The 25,411-nt window shown below is 41.4% G+C and overlaps 2 protein-coding genes across 3 annotated transcripts in view; one reads left to right on the forward strand and one right to left on the reverse strand.

Annotated features, from left to right (window-relative positions):
- The first annotated feature begins 300 nt into the window (after positions 1 to 300).
- LOC118739937 lies at positions 301 to 1,111 on the forward strand. The gene is made up of 2 exons (XM_036471438.1): positions 301 to 346; positions 426 to 1,111. The coding sequence occupies exons 1-2, from the start codon at positions 335 to 337 to the stop codon at positions 924 to 926; spliced, it is 513 nt and encodes a 170-aa protein (XP_036327331.1). The 5' UTR covers positions 301 to 334; the 3' UTR covers positions 927 to 1,111.
- A 1,314-nt stretch (positions 1,112 to 2,425) lies between these two features.
- Positions 2,426 to 25,411, reverse strand: part of LOC118739260 (ankyrin repeat and BTB/POZ domain-containing protein 2-like) — a 76,013-nt gene continuing 53,027 nt past the window's right edge. Inside the window, exons 1-5 of one of the 2 annotated variants that reach the window (XM_036470488.1) lie at positions 12,451 to 13,280; positions 4,132 to 7,286; positions 3,705 to 4,068; positions 3,314 to 3,638; positions 2,426 to 3,250 (exon numbers count right to left, since the gene is read on the reverse strand). In XM_036470488.1, coding sequence (XP_036326381.1) covers positions 2,945 to 3,250; positions 3,314 to 3,638; positions 3,705 to 4,068; positions 4,132 to 7,286; positions 12,451 to 13,280 — 4,980 coding nt within the window. In that variant the 3' untranslated portion in view covers positions 2,426 to 2,944. Of the gene's footprint in view, positions 3,251 to 3,313; positions 3,639 to 3,704; positions 4,069 to 4,131; positions 7,287 to 12,450; positions 13,281 to 25,411 lie in introns of those variants that run through there. The other variant, XM_036470487.1, reaches the window with a different exon arrangement.

Consider the following 25,411-nt stretch of genomic DNA (forward strand, 5'->3'; position numbering starts at 1 on the left):
ATGAGTGACTAGGTGCTAAAGGGAGCCGCTGTCCTTAACATAAGTCAATTGTACCAATACTTGAAGACTATTTTGCTCAGTGCATAATTTGGCCAAATAACAAACTCAGCTCAAGAACTTAACCAAGAACTGGATTTAAGTACAATTAAAACAGAAATTGAATGCCAAGTGAATTCTAAAAATAACACTGGAATGGCCTGTCATGTCCAAGAAATTGAATGCCTTCTTTTTCAACACATTTTTTGGGTATAAAAAGTGCACAAGGCCAAACCTGAAGCATATTTGTAAAGTTAAAGCCAAGCAAACTACTTCGCAGCAAAGAAGTCCTAAGAAAATGTTTCGATACGTAAGCAGCTCCCAAAAATTAAATCCTTTCAAAGTCCTTTCAAAAACAGAAATAAATACAATTTTTATCTCCCACTCAGATCTGCTTAACCGCACTGCTCGCTTTCGCGTATGCCGCGCCCATCGACCAGCAAATGGCAACCATTGAGCCTGCCATGGAGCTGAGAGCGCCACCTGTCGACAATGTGCCAGCGGCGCCGGTGGAAATGAGAGCACCAGTGGTCGGCATAATGGAAGCCGGCCTAAAACAATCTACTGATGGCGCCTATAACTTTTACTATCGCGGCGAGGATGGCTCTTTCCGACAGGAAAGCGCTGTCGTAGTCCATCCAGGCAGCAAAAATCAACACTTGAAGATCACTGGCAGCTACTCGTACTTTGATGCCAATGGCAAGGAGGTGGTCGTTCTCTACAAGGCCGACGATCGCGGTTTCGTGCCGCATGGCAACAATATTATGCCGCAAATTTCCGCAGCGGCAAAACAGAATAGTCAACTGCCGCGCATGGTGGAAGAGCATGAGCCGATGCCACAATCGCCGGTTGTTGGTGGCGTATGGAGTGACATGACGCAGATGCAATGAGCTAGAAACACGCATGGAAATGTGAAAAAAATTGGTCAAGAGGGAAGAGCGCGGAACGGGGTAAACGCTATAACAGTGCAGTTGGATGTGAAAGAATGAAAGTACCTTTTTTTTTTGTTTTTAATTTTTATTTTTTATCTAACTTAACATTTAGCATCTTCTTGATTTGCTGCAAACGAGAATAAAAAGACTTTTTCACACAAATTGCTTCTGTTGTTAAATTTATGCTGCGTATTTTTAGGCGCAACTCAACATATGTTAGCGTATTTCTGGTGATTGCGCGTTGTCTCCAAATACTGAATACTGTTGCTGTAGTTTGACGACAAATCGTGCCGACTTGCAGTTGATGTTTTGTTAAGAAGTTGTACTGAGATTATCAATCAAGCTCAGTCGTATTAAGATTTTCGATCTTCAATTATACATGGGATTAGATGGCTTAAATTTTTCAAATGTGGTGATTTCCGAAATAGCTATCACTTCTACCGATTTTTTCAAAAATTATTGTTGCTTTTCCACAATAGTTTTTCATTAAAAACCACCTCAAGCTCAGTTAAAATTGTTGTATATACATAATTGTTATAAGGCCTTAAAATTCACATTATTCATAATGTTACAGGCTAACTTAGTATTCATGCACGCCGCCAATTTACTGTCAAGAATTTCTCATGCACATACAACTTGTATGGGACGAACCGAAATTGAAAGGCGTGCGTCTGAAGCCAACTCAATTTCCAACGTTTCGTTCAATGAAACGAAATGCAAACGCACGCAAGCCAATTTCGGGTGACGCAAAAATACAAATTCGACGGCGTGCGTACCTAACCGAAAGTCGCGAATATTAGGTTAGCCTGTAAAAGCCTGATTATGACAACTTAACTCAACGGAACGTAGAACTTAGAGAATCAAAATTAAACAGCTTTCGACGTGGCATTAAGTTACGTTAAATTTCGGCTGTTGAATTATAAGCAATAACCATTTAACTGAATTTTTAAGAGAGTGCCGTAAGTTACGTTAAGTTGCTATAATTATACCATTATTCTTTGCTTTTCTCTGCCGCTCAGCAGAATCGACATTTAGCGGTCAACCAAGCAACAACATTTTTGTATTCGTGCTAACTTAGTTTTTGTTGTTAACTCAGCGCTTATTTTATTGCCAACAAATTTTAGTTTATGTTAAAATATATGGACAATTGTCGTCTCGCTTATCTATGTCCAATTTGTTTACTTAAGCGGGTTTCACTGTATCGATATCGTTAAGTGCTGTGATGGTGCCGTGCACTTTGCGGAAGTATTATGATGCTTACCTTACTACTGGGTAAAGGAAACGAAGACTACCCTTTTCTAATTGTTTTCCCTGGCTTTAGTTGTGTCTGAACAAGGCTCACGTGGATCGATAGGAAAGTGTGTATTGCTTCATTCGGCATTCACAGCATATCCAGTGAGGAAGTAGACAATTTTGTTGATATGTTTAATTTATTTATTTAGAGTATAAAACTGGGATTAAACTAAATATACATACATACAAGATTGCTTCTAAATTTCGCTATAAACTACAAACAAAAGCTTCGTACATGGAATGATGGTGGCTATTTGAAAATTTCTCGAGTGCTAAAGACTATAAAAAGCTTACGAATATATTGCTTTGAGCAGTTAACATAATTGTTTATAAATACAATTTGGACTCAAAGATGTTAGTATTCGTTGTGCATCGAAAGCAAATAGTGTTTTTTAGCTATCGCTTTTCGGATGGGGTGAATTGTATTCGTGGAAGAACAAACATTTTTTTTGAAAATTTTGAAATCCGCTTACAAAATATAATGAAACTAATATGTGTACTAGCATTTATAATTATTTTTATATACCATATTCATATAAGTATAACTGTAACTACGCCGCATATAGTTAATTTCTCACTTTTCAGTTTTTTTTTTCAAAAATACTAAATCTACATATTTTCACTTCTTTAAATATTTGTAAGCCTTTAAATGTCGATATTTTACATTCCCAATGCGTCAAGTTTTACTTCTTAGCAGCGCCCAGACTTCCACCCCCGCCACTGTTGCCCATACTGCTGCTCAACAAATGTGCGCCTCCACTGCTGGGTGGTGGCGAGCTTAGCTGTTGGCGGAAATTGCCCACACCTACAGGCCTGCGTTGCTTGATGCGTTGTTGTAGCGTGTGCAGCAGACCTGAGAGCACATCATGATTGGGTATCTTTTTGGCGAAGAGCAAACGCTTTACCGAATCGTCGTAGGTGAGAAGAGCGACCATATTCTGCAACAAGAAGCCCTGGCAGTACTCGAGTAGTTTGCTGGCGTTGTAAACCTACGACAGCAAATGTTAAGTAAAATTTTAACTCAGCTTAGATAAATATATTTACACTCTTACCTTCGCATGTATGTACATGGCCACCACATTGTCGATGTCGATCATCTCAGAGCAGCGTGATTCGGTGTAGCGCAGGAGGCCCTCCAGCTGAAAGAAGCTCGCCGCCGCCATCAGCTCCAAAACGTCAGCGTTGCTGACCTCCAGTGTGGCACAGCCACCGCTGTACAGATAATGCATGACCAACTGGAATATGTGGTAGCGTATGTCATTGATTTGCACCGTGGGCGTGTTTCCCTCACTCAGCTTGGAGCTGAGCATGCTCTGGAAACGCGGCGAGGCGGTTACCAGCACTATCTTGTGACCATAGAAAATTTTGCCTTCCACTCTGAAAACAAAAGAAAATTATTAGGCGCGTATTCGTTTTCTAAATTCGCTTGTTTTTTTTTCTCACCTGAAAGTCACATCGCTCAACTCTGGATTGTTGACAAATTTCGGGTCGATACGTGAGCTGTTCACCGACTGCAGCGCAGGCTCTTTTATGGGTTTGATTGTCTCCCAGCCGAAGCAGGTGGCGAAGATGTCGGCCAGCAGAAGCGTTGTGCCCTCGTTCTTACTGTAGCGGAAGATATTGAAGAGCAGCGGCAGGCACTCGCTCACAAACTGCGCGCTGTAGTCGTCTGGACATACCTGTAGGAAGTCTTGTAGTAGTTGGTCGATCACCGCATCCAAGCGCAGCTCATGCGCAGCCGCCAAGGCGTGCATCCAGCAATGCAGCGTCCAGGGTACGCCTAGGGTGCGCAGTTCTATTGTTATATCTGGCATGGAAAGTTGTTTGGTTAGCCGATCTCACATATTGAGTGAAATATATATCTACTTACCTAAATGATTGTTCTCGGCGCTGTGGTACATAGCCTCTTGCAGGCTCTTGATTTGCGTCTTGTTTAGTGTTAGTGGTAGATCAGCGCTTATGCGTTCACCGGTCGCATTTCCAGCACCGGCGGCTCCCCCACCACGCGTGGCGTTACCGACTGGTTCTCCTTCGGCAAGCATTTCTTCGAGCGAAAGTACATCTTTGATCCCTGGTGACATTGGATGAGAGAGCAGCTTTCGCAAGCAAGCGCGTTGTCCATGCGCGGCTGCTACAGAGATAGCACAATAAGAGCCACGCTGCGCCGAACCGCCGGCGAAACACATTGTGTCCTTTTGTTGTGTAGAGAGAAAAGCGTTCGCGCCATGCGCCAGCAGCAGTGAAATTATTTCAACATTACCAGAGCCGCAGGCTACTTGCAGCGGTGTTAACGTTGGCTTCTCCTCGCTTAAGCGCGCCCCACCTTCCACTTTGCCGCCTCTCTCGAGCAGCAAACGCAATGCTAGGTAATTGGCGCGACTCGCGGCGAATGTCACTGCTGTCCAGTGCTGTGTGTCTGGATGTATGCCTGGATAGTTCGTCTGCACAACTGGTGGCACCTCCACATTTGGATCGCAGCCGGCATCAAGCAGCGATTGTATGACCACCTCGTCATTGCGTATAGCAGCGATCATAAGCGCCGTGAGTCCAGCGTGGTTCAACGTATCATAACGCGTCGTGGGCGGCAGCAAGTTGGCTGCTTGAGCCAATAATTCCGCGCGCCCGGTCAGCATGAGCTTAAAAGCCAGAGTGATGGTAGCGCGCTTGCCCAACTCCGTGGTGTCTTCGCTGATGCTCGACGCAATGGGTGTAGTAGCGCCAGGATGTGAAAAGTGTGTCTTCTTTGTAGGTAGCTCTTCGTCGTGAGCGATCGACCTCAGGGGGCAATCAACGCCAGGCAAAAGCAAGCGCGCCGCCTGCATGATATCATCCCTATCGATCATAACTGCGTGACGGTACTCTGCGTGCGCTGAGGCAACACGCAGCCATTCGACCAATGGGGGTAGCACCACATATGCGCGTTCGTAGCAAAGCTCCTGTACGTTTTGGCTGCTGCCGCCAGCGCTACCACTGACACTCGATGGTGCACCGCTCAGATCGCTGTGCTCTAGTTGCGAGCAACGCATGAAGTAGAACAGCGCAGAGAGCGCAGCATTGGAAAGCGCGGTGTGCTGAAACTTCTGTTGAGCGCGCAGCGTCAAGTCTTTTAGTTCGCTTATGCTGCCAACGCAGGTCGTGAGCAGGCAGGGCTCCAGGGACACATTGCTGTTGGCGCCAGAACTTCCACTCTTCTGGGTACCCGAGCCGAGGGATGACAGGCTGGCCCAACGTGGCATTGTAAGTGCACCGGAAGCCACTCGCCCTGCATTCAGGTGCGCGAATGGCTGCAGTAGACCCCACAGATCACCGGAATGTGCAATAGATTGGTCCAACACGGTCGTTGTTAGTTGGTTTGAATTATCCACGGGAAAACTTTGCAGAAGTAGCTCCTCAAGCAGATTTTCCATGCCAGCGCAGAGATACACCGCCCCGTATTCATGTATGAACTTGCCGAGTCGCGCATCGGCCATCCAACGATGAAAGCGTCCCACGGGTAACTGTAGTCCAGCACGCGCTGATTTGCTTTGCTTTAACGCGCTGTCGCCCGTAACAGCGAACATCGCTGCTGCGCGCAAGCACGCCTTGATGCAAGAGTCTGCCAATGCCGGACATAGAACGATTTTGTAAGCTGCTGCCACCTCTTGTTTGGAGCACAGTCCCAGGCTGGCTGAGAGGCGTTGCACTTCGCGCGCTATACGCACCAACGCGCGTTGCAGCAGATAACCCAGGCGCGGTATGGTTTCGACTGATACACGCTCCGCCTGCTCTTTGCAACGGCCATTTCGTACAACGCGCATAATGCAGTGCTGACTCCAGGGCGGATTCTGCAATTCCACAAGGCGATTATGTGAGTCCACCCATACAAACTCGTCAGCACTGGTCACATTTGTGTTTACGGTCTCCAGCGAAGAGTAGCGACCTAAGCGGCGTGCGGGTTCCGAACTCTCTGATCCTGCGCTGAGGCTGCTGTACGTGCTCGTACTCGTCTGCGAGCGCATTGTTAGTTGTTGTATGGCCAATTTGATGTCCTCCAGTCCGCTACCACTCCATGGTGCTTTGGAGGCGGGTATAGCGCGATGACGCGCGCGCGAATGATTGGTGCTTGTGCGCGAGCGCGTGCTGCGATTGGTGACGCCAGCGGCGAGACGATCTTCTGGTAGTGGACCAAGCGCTACACCACCGCCGGGCGAGGAACTGCCATGGCCACCTGTATCGGACATGCTGGCATGCCCCGATGATCGATTCTCATCCGACGAGCTATGACACTCCTGCACGCGCTGAAGCGCGCGGAATTCGTGGTGATGTGTGCGTGTGCTGGTCGTCGTGTTCGTTGATTTTGCATGCGCACCGAGCTGATAGCCACCGCCACTAGTTGCGCCATGTGCTGGGGTTGACTCTGCCGTCGGTATGCCAATACTGCAGTTGCTCAAGTCCAAAGAGGATAGCGGTAGCGGGCGTTTATCGCACGCGCTTGCTGACTTCTGTTGCGCTGTCACCGGCTGTGGTAGTTGCGGCTGCTGCGATGGCAAATTACCGCTCAACATAGGCGGCTGCGACTTGACTGGTGTGCTTTGCACAGTGAGTCTCGCAGGCGCTGCCATGGAGCGATGTGGCGACGGCTTAGTCGGCGCTGCTGGTGGACTCCTGATATTTCTTATATTAATCGAAGTATTGGGCGCGTTATTATGATGTGTTGTTGGAGAACCCACAATTACGATAGGTGCGCTACTGGCAACAGCAACGCCTCCATTCAAACGCTGGGCCACTTCCTTGGAAATGCGCTGCGCTGGCGTGGCAACCGCAGGGCTTTGTATGCGTCCACTGGAGGAACTCAAACCATTTGGCGCATTGAGCGGCGTTGAGTTGGCGGTCATTGTGGTGCCGGTCGAAGGCGATGTAGGCATTGCACTCATTTGACTTTGGTTAGGCAAAGCTGCTGCGCTGGGCGAGCCGTGGAGTTGAGAGTTTGATGGTTGCGGGCTGAAGACGCCGACGGGCAAGTCGCTGCGCAAGTTGCCAGTTGGTCTGCGAAAGAGAAAGAAAAAAAATTATTAGATGGCGTTGTTTGCTGAATATGTGTATAACTATGCGAGTTTAAGTATGTGTACTCGCAACTAAGCTGCATGTGTGAAATTACTCGAGTGACAGCTGGCCGTTGCAGTACTGCATGTGAAGTCTCGGTGCGTCAAACGATTTCACATAATTAAGCTGCTTATGTACTTATGGCTTAGGGGAAACAGCCGAGTCACCAAGTCAAATCAAAACAATAGCAATAACCATAACAACTACAACAGTGAAATTTGTTAAAACAAGACTTGAGGCAATGTTTATGTTCTTCAACAGCAAAGTGGGAACTTCAGCGCTTTCTATTCCGTTCGCTTCTTCCCTGATGTTCTTCTCACTTCACATCACAACTCAGCGCTAAGCATCCACTGACAGTTGAGTAAGTTGTTGCGCTTTGGTTGTCGGTGGTGTTCCCACTAGACGTTCATGCTGCCACTCAATTACCGCTAATCCGCAAAGCAAATTCTGGGCTGCTCAGAACTGGCACAAGCAAGCGTTCGGGTTCTAATTAGAACGAAGTTTAAGACAATCATTCTTTTTGTGATTTTTCGACGCAAAATAATACAGAAATTTGCATTAAAATATAAACGACGGGAGAAAATTACAAAAAATGTATAAATAAAAAACAAAAGCAATATGACTTGTGTGTGATTGAATAAATGCCATAACTGTAAAGCACAGCGGCCGGACGCGCTCAATGTCGCTGACAATGAAAAATAAAATTATGTCAGAAACAGTTGCTGTTTACCATTTGCGCCGACGCGTAGCCTCATTTGCATTTGAAAAGTTGAGCTGCGGTAGCAGCAGCAGCAGCAGAAACAAAGACTTGAACGGAAACTTAGAAAAGCGAATACAAAATACCATAAACGCTTAAGCACAAAGGCGCATGCGCTCAAGCAAATATCTTTTAAATGGCAATACATTGTTGTAATTGTTTTAAGTATTTGTTTGTTTGTTGTTCTTCACATTGGCATTGTCTTTTTTGCGATAAATGCATTGCTTGCTGTTAATTAAAAACAAATAAATATTTTTGTTGTGAGATCAACGCAGCTTTCACTGAAAGATTCTAATCAAATCTTGAAATTAAATGGCTGTTAATCTTAACTGCGGCTCGGTAGCTCGAAGAGCATTCTCTAATGTGCAAAAATTTGTTAAGAAACATTCATACATATGTAAGTGGGTTAAGCAAACAAAGTTTTACAAAATCATAATGTCCCAGTTGTTTTAAATGCCTACTACGAAGTCTACCACTGATAACGGTAGTTATAATTATGAGTAGAAGAGATAGTGAAAAGCATTCTAGAGATGGGCGTGTGAGTGATTCTCGTTCACGTTCACGCACGATCACGTAAGTTACGTAAGCCGCTCACGCTCACGCGAGAAAAACAGTGACGCATTAAATATTGCCTTAGATTTCCGCCTGTTTTTAGATTCTGACGAGTTGATGATTGTTACACCGATAAATTTGTTCATCGTAGACACTATGGATCGAACAATGTTTATGGCGTTTATTCAGACACAAGGAATGTTAAGAAATCGTCTTCCGATTGATTGCATATTGGCAAAGTAATACAAACAAAAACCGCCACTGCAACCAACCGACTAAATAATCGCCAAGAATGGGCAACTGCTGCCCAAATAGTGTGTCACGGATCGTTTTCTTGAAATCCGCCCCGCATCGGATCATCTAGTCAAGGCTAGTTGCCATATTTTAACTTACACCTGCTAAGTATACTAGAAAGAGACGAAAGTGCGTTACTTTTCTGCCAGGCGTCTCACTGCCTGGAACCCAGTCTCTTTTCCAACAAGCAATATTAAAAAAAATAGAATGCAATGCACTTAAATAAAAAACTTTTTAGTATTGAATTTTTGTTGGTCGCTGCACTAAAGTGACCTCTATGCGGTATTTGTGGTAGTAAGCTTTATACAAAACTGACACCGTTAATTAAAAATTTCAGCACTGCGAGCATTTAACTGTGTCCAATCGCAGAAGATTAATACAGTTCACCTTGAAATTGAATCTTTGGCAATTCGCGCAATCCAATCGTTTTACCCTACCAAAGGAAGTTGGCGTCAATTGAAATGTTGTAAGCGAAAGACCTTCGACAATCGCATGCATATTCACCATTAATCGGCTCATTGGAGCAAAGGAAAGACAAAATGCTATACATAGCTAATAACGAATGTGTACTAATTCGCTTAACAGCTGGCTGTATTAGCAGCAACAGCAGCCGTAATGAATCAGGTAAATCAACAAACATTTGAATGGAAGAAATGAGTTTCCGCTTACTTGCAGGCACTAATGTTTGTATTATTTATTTGTATTGTTGATTCGGCCATCCGCTGTTGGTGAATCCAGTGCAAATATATATGTATGTAACTAAAAGCCGAAAGTATTGTAATCACATTTTTTTCTATTTCCGTGGCTAGTTTTTTTTCTTGGCTAGCGACGCAGGACGCTAATGATAGGTTATTATAAGCATACACAGCAAATTATTGAATAAGAATCACCTATTTATGTGCGGCTGGTTGATGCCTATATTCGAGAGATGTTTGGCTAGGTGTAATTTTTCGGGGCCTTGAAAAGTGGTCAGAGTTGTGTTCATCTAGGGACTTCAGGCCTATAAGTCTCTGCTCGTTTCTTTTGAAGACGCTGAAACGCTGATCGATCTGCACTTAAGAAGCGGGATCCTCAGGCATCGTCTTTGCTTGGATAAGCATGCCTAACTCACTAATTAAGCTAGAGGTCGGAGCCGACCTTGTCACCGCTTGCTTTGCAAAAGAACTATAGCGGCAGATTGTGGCAGCGCTTCAATCCGGAGATGTATGACTAGAGATACCCCGAAACGGCGAGTTGTCTTACCGCTGGTTTGGGTCGTTGTCGTCTCAGAGGAAATGTCAAGAAGGATACAGTATCCTTGTATTGTTGAAGGTAGTTCATTGGCATTATGAAACTATAATCAAGCCAGGTTTATTATATGTGGAACTCATCTGGAGGGGGTGCAAAGAGCCGTCTTAATTGGAATCAGTGGGGCGCTTCGAACCACATCTACTCTGGCACCCAATGACATGTTAAATGTTATGCCTATAGATATACATAGCTGACTGGGTTACCACTGCGCGCACCGTAGTAAGGCTAAGTAGAGTTGGCTTTAAGTTAGCCTCGAGCTATGGGCCGGTTCTGGGTCCGAATGGATCTTTCACCACCCACATTCCAGCGAGAGAGGACCGGAAGGGGTGATCCTGTCAACTGATTTACAGATTGATTGAAGCTGAATGGGAAGGTTGGTGGAGGTGTCTTCTGCGAAGAACTCTCCATCAGCCTGAAATTTAAGCTACCGGATCACAACAGCTCTTGCAGGCAGAGGTGGCTGCGATAAAAGAGGCTTCGGCTAGATTTCTCTCTAGTGTATCACGTTTAAAGGACACGAATATTTATTCCAAGAGTCAAGTAGCTAACAAAGCTCTTGGCTCCTGAAGTGTGCGTTGGAGAACGTTGAAGGATGGTTCCACTTCCTTGTCGACCAGGTCACAGTGAGATCGCTGGAAACTCCATGGTCGATGAGCTGGCAAGACAGGGAACCCTCGAGGAATTACTTCCAGATTGGGAAGGTGTGGGAGCTCTCCTTACCTCGTATGGTACGCTTCTGGACAGATGGATGTTTAGGTAGCTCATCGAGCGCAAGAAATCCTTCTGGCCACGTGTAGACCGGAAGCGTTCTAGGTAACTCTTAAAACTAAGCAAGCTACATCTCTCGTTGTACATTTCTATGCATGCCTGGTGTGGTAGACTACACAGCAGTCTTCTGCCTGCATAAATAGACCTACTAATTTGGCAGTAACGGATGGCTCCCCGGCAGCATCAGTTCAGTCAAAGTTCCGAGTTCTTTCTCACTTTCCTTAACCGTAATGAAATAATCAGTCTTTTTGGAATAGTTTCTAAATTATTCTGCAATACGATTTGAAATGTACAAATATTCACTGCCTTATCCCGTCAAACCTTTACTAAGCTTTGGTAGGAATGAACTTTTCATTAATTATTTTTTCGATCAATTTTGCCACCATCTGCTCTCCCAAATTAATGTCTGAATTAATTCCTTTACTGGATTTTCCAGAAAAAAAATAACGAAAAATGTGGTGTGGGTGTGTTGCTTTTATAAATTGTTTGGCTTGCAATAGTTATTTGTTATAACCAAAGCTGAATATGGGAAAAACAAAATGCAATGCAAAAGTGCAATTAATACGCCGTAAAATACCGTTGTAATTGAGAAAATGTGGCACATTTTTTATCGGCTGACAGGAGGACAACATGACTGCAATAGATACCACAAAAGTATATCTATATTAAAAAAAAAACAAAATTAAAAGCAAATAGCGCACTCTATACAACGAAATGCAGCCAGGCAAATAATTAAAACACTCAAACCAATGCAACCGCAAGTTGCCACAAGGTTAAATAAATGCGAAAATATGCAACCAAACAAAAGGAGGTCGTGCTACACAATTCAGTTGTACAATTTGCTATTAACTGCAACAGTAAAACTGTTAAAAATTTTGTATGTGAAACAAAAAGCACTACTGTTGGTCCAGGAACCATACTCGGACAACTTAATTAAGTGACCGCAGCTGAGGTTGTGCGCAGCCCCCTCATAAACTATGCGCTACCACAAAAACACCACCAGCAATTGCCACAAAATTTGATAAATTGAGGCATTCAAATGCATAAAATTGCGAAAAACAAATGCAAAAATAAAAGCAAAGTGCAATAACTTGAATGAGGGATTAGCGGAGTGCCGCAAATGGACCAGCGCGCAACCGAACTGCTCGTAAATTAGGCGCAAGTGAACGCGGCGTATACGTTACCTCAAATGAGCCCATTTGGGGCTACAGTAATTACAAACACACAAATGCATGCGAACATAGCGCAACGGAAATGTGCACGCTTGAATTTATTGAACGCCAAAACTGAGCGGCGCTGTGAGGTCAGCGGCGACATAAATTTTTGAGTAATTTGAGTCAGAAAGGTGTGAAATCAAGCAATAAAATTAGATAAATACAAAGCTAGACAATCAGGAATTTGTAGAAAATATTTAATATAATAAATGAAATGTTTGCTTCACTATACCGTGCGCGCCACTCCTGCACAAAGCTCCAATCGCACGAGTCACATGACTGCTGGCTGGCGCTGTCCTCAACGCCACCGCCACCGCCACCACCACCATCGCTGCGCGCCTCATACACTGTGGCGCGCGTCGGTTGGGCCACCGTTTCCACTAAGGCGTTAGCGCGTTGATAGTTGCCTTCGATTTTGATGTTAATCACGCCATTTTGTATGCTCTCGATGTAGGAGGGCAGCTCATCATCGCCACCATGTTCCACGGAGTTTAAGCACTCGTTGGAGGCGGCCATGCCGCTGCGTTTGCTAACTGCCGCCGTGCTTGTTGTGTCATCCATCAACTGCGCCGCTTGCACCACATCCTTGGCGGTCTCGCCAATGTTGTGCTTGCCACGATTCGCAATTGAATCGCCGAAGTAGATGACCACCTTGTGATTGGGTTTTGGCGGTGCATCGGGTTTGACAATGCGGCGTGGCTGCTCCGACGGCGACAGTGCAGCAGCAGATTGGGCGCTAGGCGCAGCTGTGTGTTTCCCTTGTTTCTGTTTTGGCTGTTGCTGTGCTTGTTGGCCATTCGCCTGCTGTGACGGCTGCTCGGAGTAGACATTTGGTGTGGTTTCGGCGGCGCGCTGCTGGAACATTTCGCTGCATTTCAACGATTGCGGTTGAAAAGTTTTGAAGGAGTTGGCTGTGCTGCGCCGGCGCAGTATGAAATTCTCGTTGAAGCGGCCGAAGAGTGATGTGGGCGGGCGTGGCGCGGGGCGTTTAGCCGGCTTGGCGGGCTTATAGTTGCGCAGCTCGCGGCACAAGCTGCAGCTGCAGTCCTTGCCACAATACATTTTCGCCGACTTTGATTTCGTCGTTTTGAATATTTTCGATCGGAATTTTGCTAGGGCAATGAACAAAGTAGCTGTTATTGTTTTGTAATATTTGTTTATATTTCGCACGGCACACAATTGACACGTTTCAATTACAGTTTCGATTTTAATTTCAATTTCAATTTCGATTTCGCCTTTGCTCTGCCCTAGTTTCTGCTTCACATACTCACACACTTTCGCACAAATAGTTTATTTTTAATTTCATTTTCAATTTTCATCTTCGATGTTTCCAATTTTTTACTTCTGTTTGTTGATTTGCTTGCAATTTTTGGCTGCATTTGTTTGCATTGTTCAACGATTATTTCACGATTTCTCTTTCATCGGTTGCCATAATAGCTTACTTAGGCATTGTAGACGCCTGTCCATTTAGCAGTCCAGCCCAACTCACTGCTCACTGAAGTTTATTTCGATTTCGATTTCTTTGCATTAAACACCAGAAAAATTGAAATTACCACATTTGTTGCTTTGCGAGCAGTATTGGCCTAGTTGGCCGGCAATTAAACTCTGATAATTGCATTTGAAAGAAAAAAAATGTATGCAGCAAATACCAACAATAACAGCAGCAGCTTTAAATTAAATGAACTGTGACTTAACGGATGAATTGCGCAAAAACACTTTTTGAATTTATGCCAATTTGGCGTTAGACTTTGACTTTTTCGTACTTTTGGCACTTTTTAATTGCTTATTTGTTCAAATTTTTTTTCTCTCTAAATTTCATGCAACCGTTAAGCGTCGCATATGCGAAGTTTGAGTTTGTGCGAGTTCATCATCCGCTTTAATTTTTTCGCTGCAGACACTCGAATATGCGTGAGTGGGGAATTTCTTGTGCAAACACACGCAAAATTAATTCAATTGTATTTAGTTGAAATGAAATCGCAAACAAAATCATAATTGAGTTGTATAATTGCAATTATATTGGTTACAAATTCAATTAGGTGATGACTATCGCTGTTAGTAGAGGCGTGCAAAGTAGTTGGAGGTTGGGGCGAAGTAAATGAAATTGAAACGAAAAGTTGTGTGTTAGGTGGTTGTGTGTTGTTTCGCTGGCTTAACAAATTGCTTCAAGGACAGTTGGGAATGAAGATTCATTTGTCAATGATGTCATATAAAACGCGCCTATCGCAAATAAATAGCATTAAGATTTTAAAATTTGGTTTGAACAGTGCATACATATATAAAAATTTCAAAAGGCTCTTTAGATAAAAATTTCTACATATCCCCGAATTCCTCCGAGGGCTATATCCTAAGTAAAGGATTTATGTTCAAATTATTGGCAGAAATTGTCAACCCTCTGACCGTAATTTTAATTTAACTACCATGAATTTAAAAAATGGGTTTAAAGTGCCCTTAGGGTTCAGGTTATTCCAAACTGATCCTAACCATCAGAGCTGCTAGTTGTTGCTATATTAATTGCGGGCAAAGTCTTGCCAACAATTAGTGAGCTGATGGGACTGGCACTGAGTAATGCCTCTAAGTGGCCAAGACGAAATGGTTGGTTTTAACATTTATGTGCACTTCAAGCACATTTCATCAGAACAAATTTTGTATGAAAAGGGAAGATAAATTTTAAAATCTACTTGAGGGAACGGCGCACAGTGCACTATGGTCCGGGTAGCTACTATTTGCTGACCAAAAGTCACTTTTTAAAGTATCGATAAATCGATTTCCTTATATCCCTTCACTAAATCAATTCGCCAGAGTAAAAAAGTGCATACTCATTATTTTCTTAAAGAGTTTTTCCATAAAGATATCAGCTGTTAAAGTTTACACTTCTACAAAAATACATTTTTTTTTGTTTGTAGTCAGCATTCTTGTAGCTCGAATTGGAATAAGTCTTCGAGTTCAAGCTTTGTGAGCAATGAAAATGTTTTATTTAAAGTTTGCACTTGCACTTTTTGAATAATAGGCTTTTTTTCTTAAAAAACTACTGCGTGACTACGAAGCTGTCAGCTAAGATGCCAAAAAACCGCTGATTTAAACTTTTTGCTACAAAATGTTATTAAAGGAGTGAATTTAAAAACCTGACATCATATTCGAAATCAGCGACCAAAAAAGCACCCCAACACCAAGTTTCAAATAAATTTGGTTACTTCTGGATTTTTGGGCAGCAAATAGTAGTCGCCAGACCATAGTGCAGTGGTTATATATCAACGAAAAGCTGAAAAAATGCAATATCTTGCAAACAGTTAGCCCAATCCAGCTGATAATGAAACTTCACGGACGATGTGGTATGAATTTAGAAAAAAAGGCCCAAAGTTTTCAAAAAGGACTTTATGCATTTTTGTTCGCCATTTTGTATTCACCATCAATGTCTGGTTAATACAAATCTGAGGTAGAAGCTCCAGTTAAATACAACGACTGCTTTATCGATCGCATCGTACACGATCTTCAAAAGTGACATAACTAAAAATTTGGAATTTTTGAAATAATGCACTAAAAATGTGCATAGAGCTTTTATTTACCTTTCAGCATTAGGTGGAGCAAATTTTTGTTATAATTTGTTGAAGGTAAAGTCTCCCTTGCCTATATGATTAGCATGCGCTAAGGAATAGTTTTTCGCATTTCCTGACGAACGTGTAATTTTGAGTTGTGTCACCATTGACGATCGTGTGCGACATGTTATATGCATTACATATGTCGACGAAATCGATAATAATGTTTTTTAACTGGTGGGAGGTAGTGATAACCAGACATTTAATGAGTTCGGAAGTGACAGAAGTGTAGCTAACTGACCTCCAGAAATTTTATCTGGTGCTTTAAGTGGTTTAAGAGCTACTTACATGAAACTTCAAAATGACCGGAAATAGCATTAAGCATCTAAAGAGCTAAAGGTCGTATACGCATGGGCGACGGGTACCGAAGAAGATGAAGTGACGAACTGTAGGCGCATCATACAAATGCAATGAATCGACTGGTTTGAACATGTACATGGAATAGATGAAAGCGCACCGGTGAAAAGATCTTTCGACTCGGTACGCACGGGTAGACTGTCTACATTCGGGTTGAACCACTGGGGCACATTCCTAAAGAAGTGAAGTGATTGACGAAGTGTTTTGGTATCTGCGCGAAATCGCCAAACGGTTATACCGGCAAATAAGATGTAGGAGAAGAAAAAGAAGAAGTACCTATGTGATAAGAGCAATAGTAAAAACCACTTCCTTACTGCCAAAACAGGCGCTTAAGCTTCGGATTATTATTTACAAACGTCTAACAAAGTTTTTTTTTTTTACTGAAATTTTGTTAACTTAACAAGATTTCAAGTGTCACATACGTTTTCAGCAATCAAGTGTTTTTTGCAGCTATTTCGTTAATTAATGTTTTTTTTTAATTCGTTCTTTATTTGCACTACACTTGGACGCTTATTTGTTTTCGTGTGCTACTTCATTTAAGTAGAGAGCGAGCGCTTTTTTCCGCAATTATAAATAATTTTTTTTTTGGTTTGGGGCTTCTAAAAATTTCATAAAAAGTAAGTTTGCGCAAACATGCTGTATGCATACATACATATTATGTATGTACATACATATGTATGTCTATAGATTTGTACAAAATAACGTACATACACAAACATACATACGTTACAAAGTATGCCATTATTTCACTGTTTCCGGTTGGTTGGTCAATGCTGCGGTTCGTTAGCAGCAAAAGTAAAAACTAAGCCAACTCCACTAAAGTTTGATGTAGTTAAAACTGTTGCTGCTGCTGAGCGGTTGGGTGCGGTTTGCTGGGGATGGAGTGACGAGGTTGTGGTAAGCAGGGCATTAATAGTCGGAGCGGGGCGAAAGAGAAGTCTAGAAAAGTGTGCCTGCTGTTGTGGGTGGCTTGAAGTTTTAGACATTTGTTTTTGTTTTTGTTTTTATTTGAATTTTGTTTACTAAATCTGTTGCCCTCAACTGTGATAGCTGGCTAAGACTTGATTTTTTGTTTTTCTTTTCTAGTATTCGTTTCTTTATAAAGTGAAATGCAAATTAGCTAATATTTGAAATTAGCAATTCATTCAAGCATTGCATTTGTGTTGCACTGCACGAATATTTATACAGCATAAGCGCCACTTAAGTGATTGATTGATAGTTTGGGCCAAGATAGCGATTAAAAAAATATATAGTATATAGAAAAAAATGTGTCAAAACAGTAACTGGAGTTGGAGTTCTATTTTCTGCTTCGCGCTTAAAGTGAATTTCTTGTTTTTGAGATATTTTTATGCTGCCACAATATTTTTAAATTATTATTTTTATTTGTGAAAATCACTTTTATAATTCACTTTTATATTCGCCACAATATTAAAAATCGATTTTTAGTCATATTCACTGGTGCTCGATTCGCCTCCGCATCACTTCAATTCAGCCACAATGATTTATTTCAAATTTAATATCGAGCGCTTTGCTTTGAAATAATCACATTTTTACATCTTTTCCAAGCAGCTGGAAATTTGACGTCCGCACGCGTCGCTGGGCGAAATGAAACTGAAATTTTACAGCCGCGACGGCTCGCTTGGTTACGATTTCAAAGCGCGGCCCCAGCAGCTCCAGCGGTTGAGCCTCGTTTGGTTGCGTGCCACAGCCAGCTAGTAGAGATTTAAGGCGAGCGAGTGTGCATTACAGCAGACAGACAAATAGACAAGTCGACAAGCCGACAGACAACTCGACGGCTGAGTGTGATCTTTGCTTGGTTGTTGTGTTTTTTGGCCTTTGCTTTGCTTTTATTTTCTCCCAGCTTAAAGCTATTAAGCAGCCGGCTGTTACGCTTGTACGAGTATTCACTGCCACTTCTTTGGTTTATTTGTCTTTTCACAACAGCAGCAGCAGCAGCAGCAATGATATGTCTTTTTCGATGTGCTTCACTTTAGCTGTTCTTGTTCGACGACTGGGCGGCTGTGCCGTGGGGCCTAACTACTATTAGGAGACCATTGTCTACGCCTAAACACTACTGTTGTGAGCTGTGTGATCAGCGTGCAAACAATGGCAAAACCGTAACTGAAAATTGCCTGCGCTAGTGCCAACTAAAGTAATGGCAACAACAATTGGACTTTGCAAGTTATAGCGACTTATTTAGCTGCTGCTACTCTTTATTATTTTTTGTTGTTGTTGGTACTGCAAGTTGCGACTCAATTTGAAATTCATAATGAATGAACTCGAGCAACGTGCAACCGGCAATCACTTCGTGTTCAGTGGCAGTGGCAGCGGCAGCGGTAGAAGCAACACCAATAGCCAGCAAAGAAACCAAGAATACTCAACAGCAGGCACGCACACATACGCATACAAGTATACACTCATGCAATCTAGTAGCAGAAAATAAATTAAATGGCAACGGTTTTACAGCGCTTCTTAAAGTACGGTTAGACGTTGCAATGTAAGCACTTTTCCTGCGGAATTTGCTGTGAAAATGCGAAAGTCTTCTTTACCGTATAAAGAACCAAAAAAGTAATTTTTCAAAATTAGCAGAAATAATTTTCAGGAATAAAAATTGCAATGTGCAACTGCAACTAAAAGAACGTAAATCACTTTCGAGTAATAATTTTAACTTACGCGTCCTGCACTAGCAATTTTCGCTGAAAGTTCTGTCAAACGAATTGAGCGTTGCTGTGTGACGAAAAAAAAATTCAAATATAGACAAGTACCTTTTTAACTAAATTTGTTTAAGACAAACTTTCATTAGTGGTTAATGAAAAACAAAAACCGATCCCGCACCACCCAACGGCTAAATTTATTGTAGTGTTACTTCTTTCCATTCAAGTTTAGGGGATGGGAGATGGAGTACACTCCCCACCTGCTACTGAATATGTATAATTTCTGCCTACGGGAAGGCGTATCCCCAGATATATGGAAGAAGCAACGGCTGACACTAATCAGCAAAGGAAAAGGCGGCCACGAATCTTCTGCGGCATACCGACCACTCTGCATGCTGGACACAGCAGGGAAGCTACATATATGAAAGGCTACTAAAACGAAGTTTAGCATCGGAAATACAAGATGCCGGAGGTCTATTGGATAGACAATACACTTTCCGACCGGGAAGATCCACTCTAGGAACCATACAAGACGTCGTCTCCCCCGTCGAATCCGCAAAGAGAGGAAATCACTAACCAAGATCTGTAGTCCTGTTAGTAACCGTATAAATGAGCCACAAGCTGGAAAAATGTAGCAACAGGCTGAACCCTTTTCGAAGAGAAGACGAGCCAATAGCTAGATGCTGGCTTCAAACATGGCAGCACTGGACGTAGGGTGAGTTGACACTGACCAATTACGGTCCCTCCTGTATTCTTTACCTCTAAGTAATGCGAAAGTGGTAGAGTAGAGAAGTTTCCAGGATAGGAGGAGAGATTGATTTAGTGGCTATAACACTCACGTAGGAGCGACGGTTCCTATATCGGGCGAAGGCATTTTAAACCATTTCCTCACAGCACGAAAAAAATGAGAATAAAGCAAGATATGTGCGTTCTAAACATGAATCATATCGGCCCATAAATATCTCCACTCCTGCGCTACTTATCGGGCACATTTGTGGAGTTTTTTCGTTTCATGTATATAATAAATATAGACTCCAAATATTATCATATCTGTATATTATAAGCCTTTTTCAAATACCTCGACATCTGCGCTATCTAGAGGATTAATTCTTGCATCACATTTCATTGTCATCGGGTTTAGAGCTAAACTTGAAGTTTCAAGTCTCAAGTCTCGAGAAGTTAGAAATATAATAAAAGCTTGTAAATATATTTCTACCTAATTTATAATACTGATTTAGTTACTGATTTGTTCACATTTGAGCAATAGTGGGCATACTGGCATATTTTATTATCTTAATTATGTAGTATCTACAACATAATTCTAAAATTTGCTAAACTCAACTACACGGTATTAAGTCCAATTATTTTTTCTAACCTGAATATGGTATCTGTAACTATCTTTATGAAAATGCTTTTAATTTTTAGTACAATTTTCAAGTCATTAATTTTTTTATGCGCATAAAAATGCTTGGTCACATAGTTGAAAGTGATATTTTTGAGCATTCACCGAGTATATGGACAACAGTTTTTATCAGATACATAGTTTGATTTTCGGAAATTAAAACTGCTTTCAAAAATCACTTCACTTGCCATGCCTAACTGCTACCCAAGCGTTGCTGTTGGCTTTTCTTTATAGTGCTTAACACACACACACACAAACACGTAAACAAATTAAAACTTTTCCGCTTACAAATCTTCTACATTTTCCATTGTTGAGTAGGAAGTGTTTTGTGGCAAGGCTGATCACTAGGGTGGTCCAAAAATGCATGTAAAACAGTAAAGTCGGAATTTTTATGCTCTCACCGACTAGGATTGTTCTATACCGAAAAAAATATACCCCTATTTTTTTATTTTGAAATCAAAATATATTTAGAGGTCGCTCAAAGCGACTATAATTTATAGGTTCGCCGAAAACCCATAAAAACCCCGAAAAATGCAATGAGCGGACCAATAAAAATCGTTAGTATTAAAAAATCGTTGAATAAACAATTAGGTATTATTATTGAAAGTCTCTTGAAGAGAACCAGAGTTTTCCGATAGAAAAATATTGATTTTCAAGAATTCTATACCATTTTTTACGAAAAGTTGTTTTTCCGATATAAAAATACAAGGAAAACTTTGAGCGCTTTGAGTGAGCTGTAAATATGTTTTGATTTTAAAATCAAAAATAGGGTTAAACTTTTTTCGATGTAGAACAATCCTAGGGGGTGAGCGCGTTACAATTCCGACTTTACTGTTTTTCGATCGATCACCCTAGTGATCACTCGCCATTCAAGACGCTTCGTCGTCATTGCTCTCAAAGATCTCACTGCTTACTCGTGCTACCACCATTGGTTGCTGGACGCGGTCCCGGATTCGCAGTGTGGAAACAAATGAAATGCCGCTTTGTATTGCATTCACTGTTAGTTCACTGTAGTGTTTGTGCGTTTCTCGCCTCTAAACTGCTGTAAGTGCAGCGTATTCGCTTAATTAGTTCGTTCGTAAATTATGTTAACAGCTACATATGTATGTATGTATGTGGCGCTGCTTTTCTGCATTTTAAAAGCCATGTTGTTGTTGCTCGAAAATTATTACGTTACGTATACGCACTAGTGTGCGCTAACTGGTGTCATAAATTCTATATGCGAATAGTGCATATACATATGCTAATAATACAGCAGTAGTTTAAGTGTGCAATTAGCTGCTGTGGCGGATGGGAAAATGCGTGGCGTTGGTTGAAAAATAGAGGATATTTAGGCATTTAAATGTTAGTTATTTAAATACCAGCCTACTGCAGTACTGAAAACTAGAAATTGTGAGGAAATTCCTGACAATAAACAAAGGTGCCCTTTTTTACGCTTTTTAAAATAGCGAAGACAACGAGAAAGAACAAAAAAAACTACAAAAGTAAAGACAGCAAAAAAAAAAAAATCAATTTCTTTCCGCATGAAGAGATATTTAAATGAATGAGTTGACGATGGGCAATGAGTCTAATATTTTTCATGTTCCCTATTGTACTAAATGCCGGAAAGGCTACGGCAGCGAGCAAAAAAATGGAAGGCGTTGTTTTAAAAATAGTTGGTCATTTTTCTTTTCTTTGTTTAATGTTTACTAAATTTTTATAAAAGTTAGTAACAATTTTTTAAAAGTAATGGCGTTTTCGTTTCTAAAAAAACGTTTGTTTTGCCCTGCAGTATGGGCACATATAAAAATTTACACTTTAAATATAAAAAAAAATTGTATCGCCCTCCCGCCTATTTCGGTTAGTCCGTCAATCGTTGTCGACAATATGAACTAACGGTAAGTCCAATAAATGGCAGTTTCAACACGGTCGGACCAAAGGCAGAGGAGTATTCGATGAGTGGGATTGATATGGCATGTGAAGAGGTGGTTGGTGGCGTACGGGGAGTCCCAGCATGCCGAACACTCATTGGGGATATTGGGGTAGAGTCTGGACAGGTAGCTGTTGAGACGACTACAGTATCCAGACCGTAACTGGGCCAGAGTAACGGGGGTCTTTCTTGGCAGTTGAAGCTCCGATTCTGCTATGGGTGGTGATTGGGCTCCGATTACGATAGTTATTGGCCGGGAGTCGCAGTAGGTGGTGACCGACTCCCTATGAATGCCAGTGATCACTCCTCGGTACGTCGTCAGAACCAGTGGTTGGATTGCGTCCATGTTTACGAAAAGCTGTCCCCTGACATGCCTGGGCGGAGGCTCCTTCTCGAACAAGTGTATGTTAAGGTGCTCACGTCTGTGGCATCCGGTCAGAAGTCGCTTACTCCCTTACTCACTACGTCTATAATATACATAGATGTTTAAAACATTTCACTCATAACGGATGTCATCTTTTATAGTACCAGCTGAAATGACAGGGCAACACCAGCCAGTGGCTGACCTGAGGCACTAATCAGAACAACCCCCTACTAAGTCACTTAGAAATTTCTTTGCGCTGACATCCAGAAGGCTGTGCAGCGTTAATTCTGGAAGTATGACGAGTCCCGACGAAACACGCTTCAAATTCTAAAAATTAAGTGGTGAGCACGCATTTAACATTACTTGCTCACTAGCAGTTCAACGCATTATGAATTAGTTCGAGCCAAGCAACATCGTTTACTAATTTGCGTCGAGAAGATTGGAACCTAAGGCGGCTTACTTGCAGCTCATGTAAATTGAGTAACTATGATCAAACAGAAACAAATATTTTTTTTTTGCACGAAAATACATATGTAGGTATGCGCATATATGAGGCACTTTTCCGCTTCATCATGCGAGCTTTGAGCTCTGCTATGGCGGCGACAGACAGCAAAGAAAAATGAGACAACGTAGTTTAGGAAAAAAAACAGCAAAGCTAAAGCACTTTGAATTAGAAAAATAATAGCAAAAAAAAAACAAGCAAGAAACTAGCAACAATTGCCATAAAAAGGTATGAGAGGCAGAGAAAAAATAACAACAATTATGGCGGATATGCACAAAAGTATCAATGAAGTTATTACATACACGCTATCAATGGCATAGCGTAAGGTGAGGTGGCGAGAGAGCGAGGAAGGAAAGCAAATTAATTGGTAACGAGAAGGGCCGCTTTGAAGGTATCCACATATATACATTGGGCTGGGCCAATTTTTATTTTAATAAATCGCGTAGTATTTGCTGATTCTGCAGCTAATTCTAAGAAAAATTACAGGAGTAACCAACGGTCGGAAATGAGTTTCAAGGGGGCGCATTTTTTTACTAATTTTTTTTGAACTTATTCTTAAAACGTTTGCATACTAAATGCCTGCATTTAAGTTTCTTATATTTGCTTTCTTTGTTCTAACCATTTTTAAAAAGTAAATACATCTGTTTTGTGAATTTTAAACTTAAAAGATTAACAAATAGTAAGAAGTTTTTTTTTGCTGACGGTGTCTCTTCTATACAAAGAAAATTTTTTTATTTTTCTTTATAATTTTTTTATAACAAAAAAATTACAAAAGTCGACGGTAAGGCTTAGCTATTCGCAATTTATTTTCATAAAATAGAATGGGTCACGAAACTGTTAACTCAAAATCTTTCTAAGAAATCCATCTAAAAAGCTTTAAGTTTTTACGAAAGTTTGCAAAATTTTTTTTTAAATATTGCACAAGGCTTGAAACTTGGATTAATAAGATTTTTGTTAAACAGTAGCATATATCTTTCCAAAAACAAAAATAACTAAAATTAAATGACAAAAAAATTAATTTTTAAAACTTGTCAATTTTGACACTGATTTTGGATGGTAAATTGGGTCAATCAATTTTAAATGTTATAAATATGGGCATATTATATCCATCAGTTGTAACAAAAGGTGAACACTTTGTAAAACCTACAAGAACGAAAAAATAAAATTTTGAGGAAAATTAAATTTTTCTAAAAACTGGATACTCATTTCCGACTTATAGAGCTGTATGCATGAAACCTAAGCAAATGCTTCTTCTTCTTTATTCGATTTGTTCAAATAAATTTAAGTGAACGGTATGAAATTAAAAAAAAAAAGCAAGTGCTTAGTTTTTATGCATACCGCCCATAGTTTCTTCTATATTTTCTCTTAGAATTATCTATAGAAACAGCAAATACTACGCGATGCGTCGAAAAGCGCTTTCGTACAAACAATCTGACCCACCCTAATGCACATCCATATGCGAACTAATATCGAAATTGAATGTGTGCGTGTGTGTGCGTTGGCAATCATGTTTGACATGCAACATTTGCATGCACGCACTCTACGTTTCTCTTACATGCATACAAGTAGAGGGCATGTAAGTTTGTACCCATGTGTCGATCAGCGCTAGAACATGAGCATGAACATGCTGCAAAAACACACGGATGGAAGCTGTAGCAAAAAAACAGGCAAAAAAGAGCAATAACGTCTAGGAAATGTGTAACTTGTAATAAAAATATTTTTTTTTTTGTTAGTTAATAAGCTTACTACTTATTGACTAGAAGGCGCCCTCTGTTGGAATATGCTGCCGTTGTCGCTGTTGCTACGGCTTAGGCTTTTGTTGCCCAGATCAATTGCTTGTGCTTGTCCATTGCTGTTTCTACCGGTGTCCTGTATTATTTAGGCAGACAGGAGATACAATTTTATTAGATCTTTTTACCAAGTAGCCGAAGACTTTCTGCAACATACAGTGTTGCAAAGCATTTTTTCTTTTTTTCACTATTTTTTCCTTTATTATTTTAAATTCTCGATTTCTCTGTTGCAACACAATTTCGTTTCACTTTTGCCGCTATTGTGGTAGCGGCCGATGGGCGTTGAGATGCCACTTTTTTCTTGCAATATTAAAATTTACGCTACTGTAGACGAGCTTAGTCATAGTAGTCTACCGTGCCGCAACGTGTGGCGATCACGTTCCCCTCGATTCTATAGGCATAATCCATATGACTTTCTCTCTATTGGAAAATTTTTTTTCTTGTTATACCTTTCATGAGCATGAAATGGTATTATAACTTTGGTCCGATGTTTGTAAGTACCAGAACAAAAAGAGATAGACCCATGAAAATGTATACTTATATGATCAGAACGTCGAGCTGAGTTGATTTAGCCATGTCCGTCTGTCCGTCTGTCCGTCTGTCCGTCTGTCCGTCTGTCCGT

Source organism: Rhagoletis pomonella, unplaced genomic scaffold, assembly GCF_013731165.1.
Source record: "Rhagoletis pomonella isolate Grant_MI unplaced genomic scaffold, Rhpom_1.0 Rhpom_scaffold_00005, whole genome shotgun sequence".
NCBI lineage: Eukaryota > Metazoa > Arthropoda > Insecta > Diptera > Tephritidae > Rhagoletis > Rhagoletis pomonella.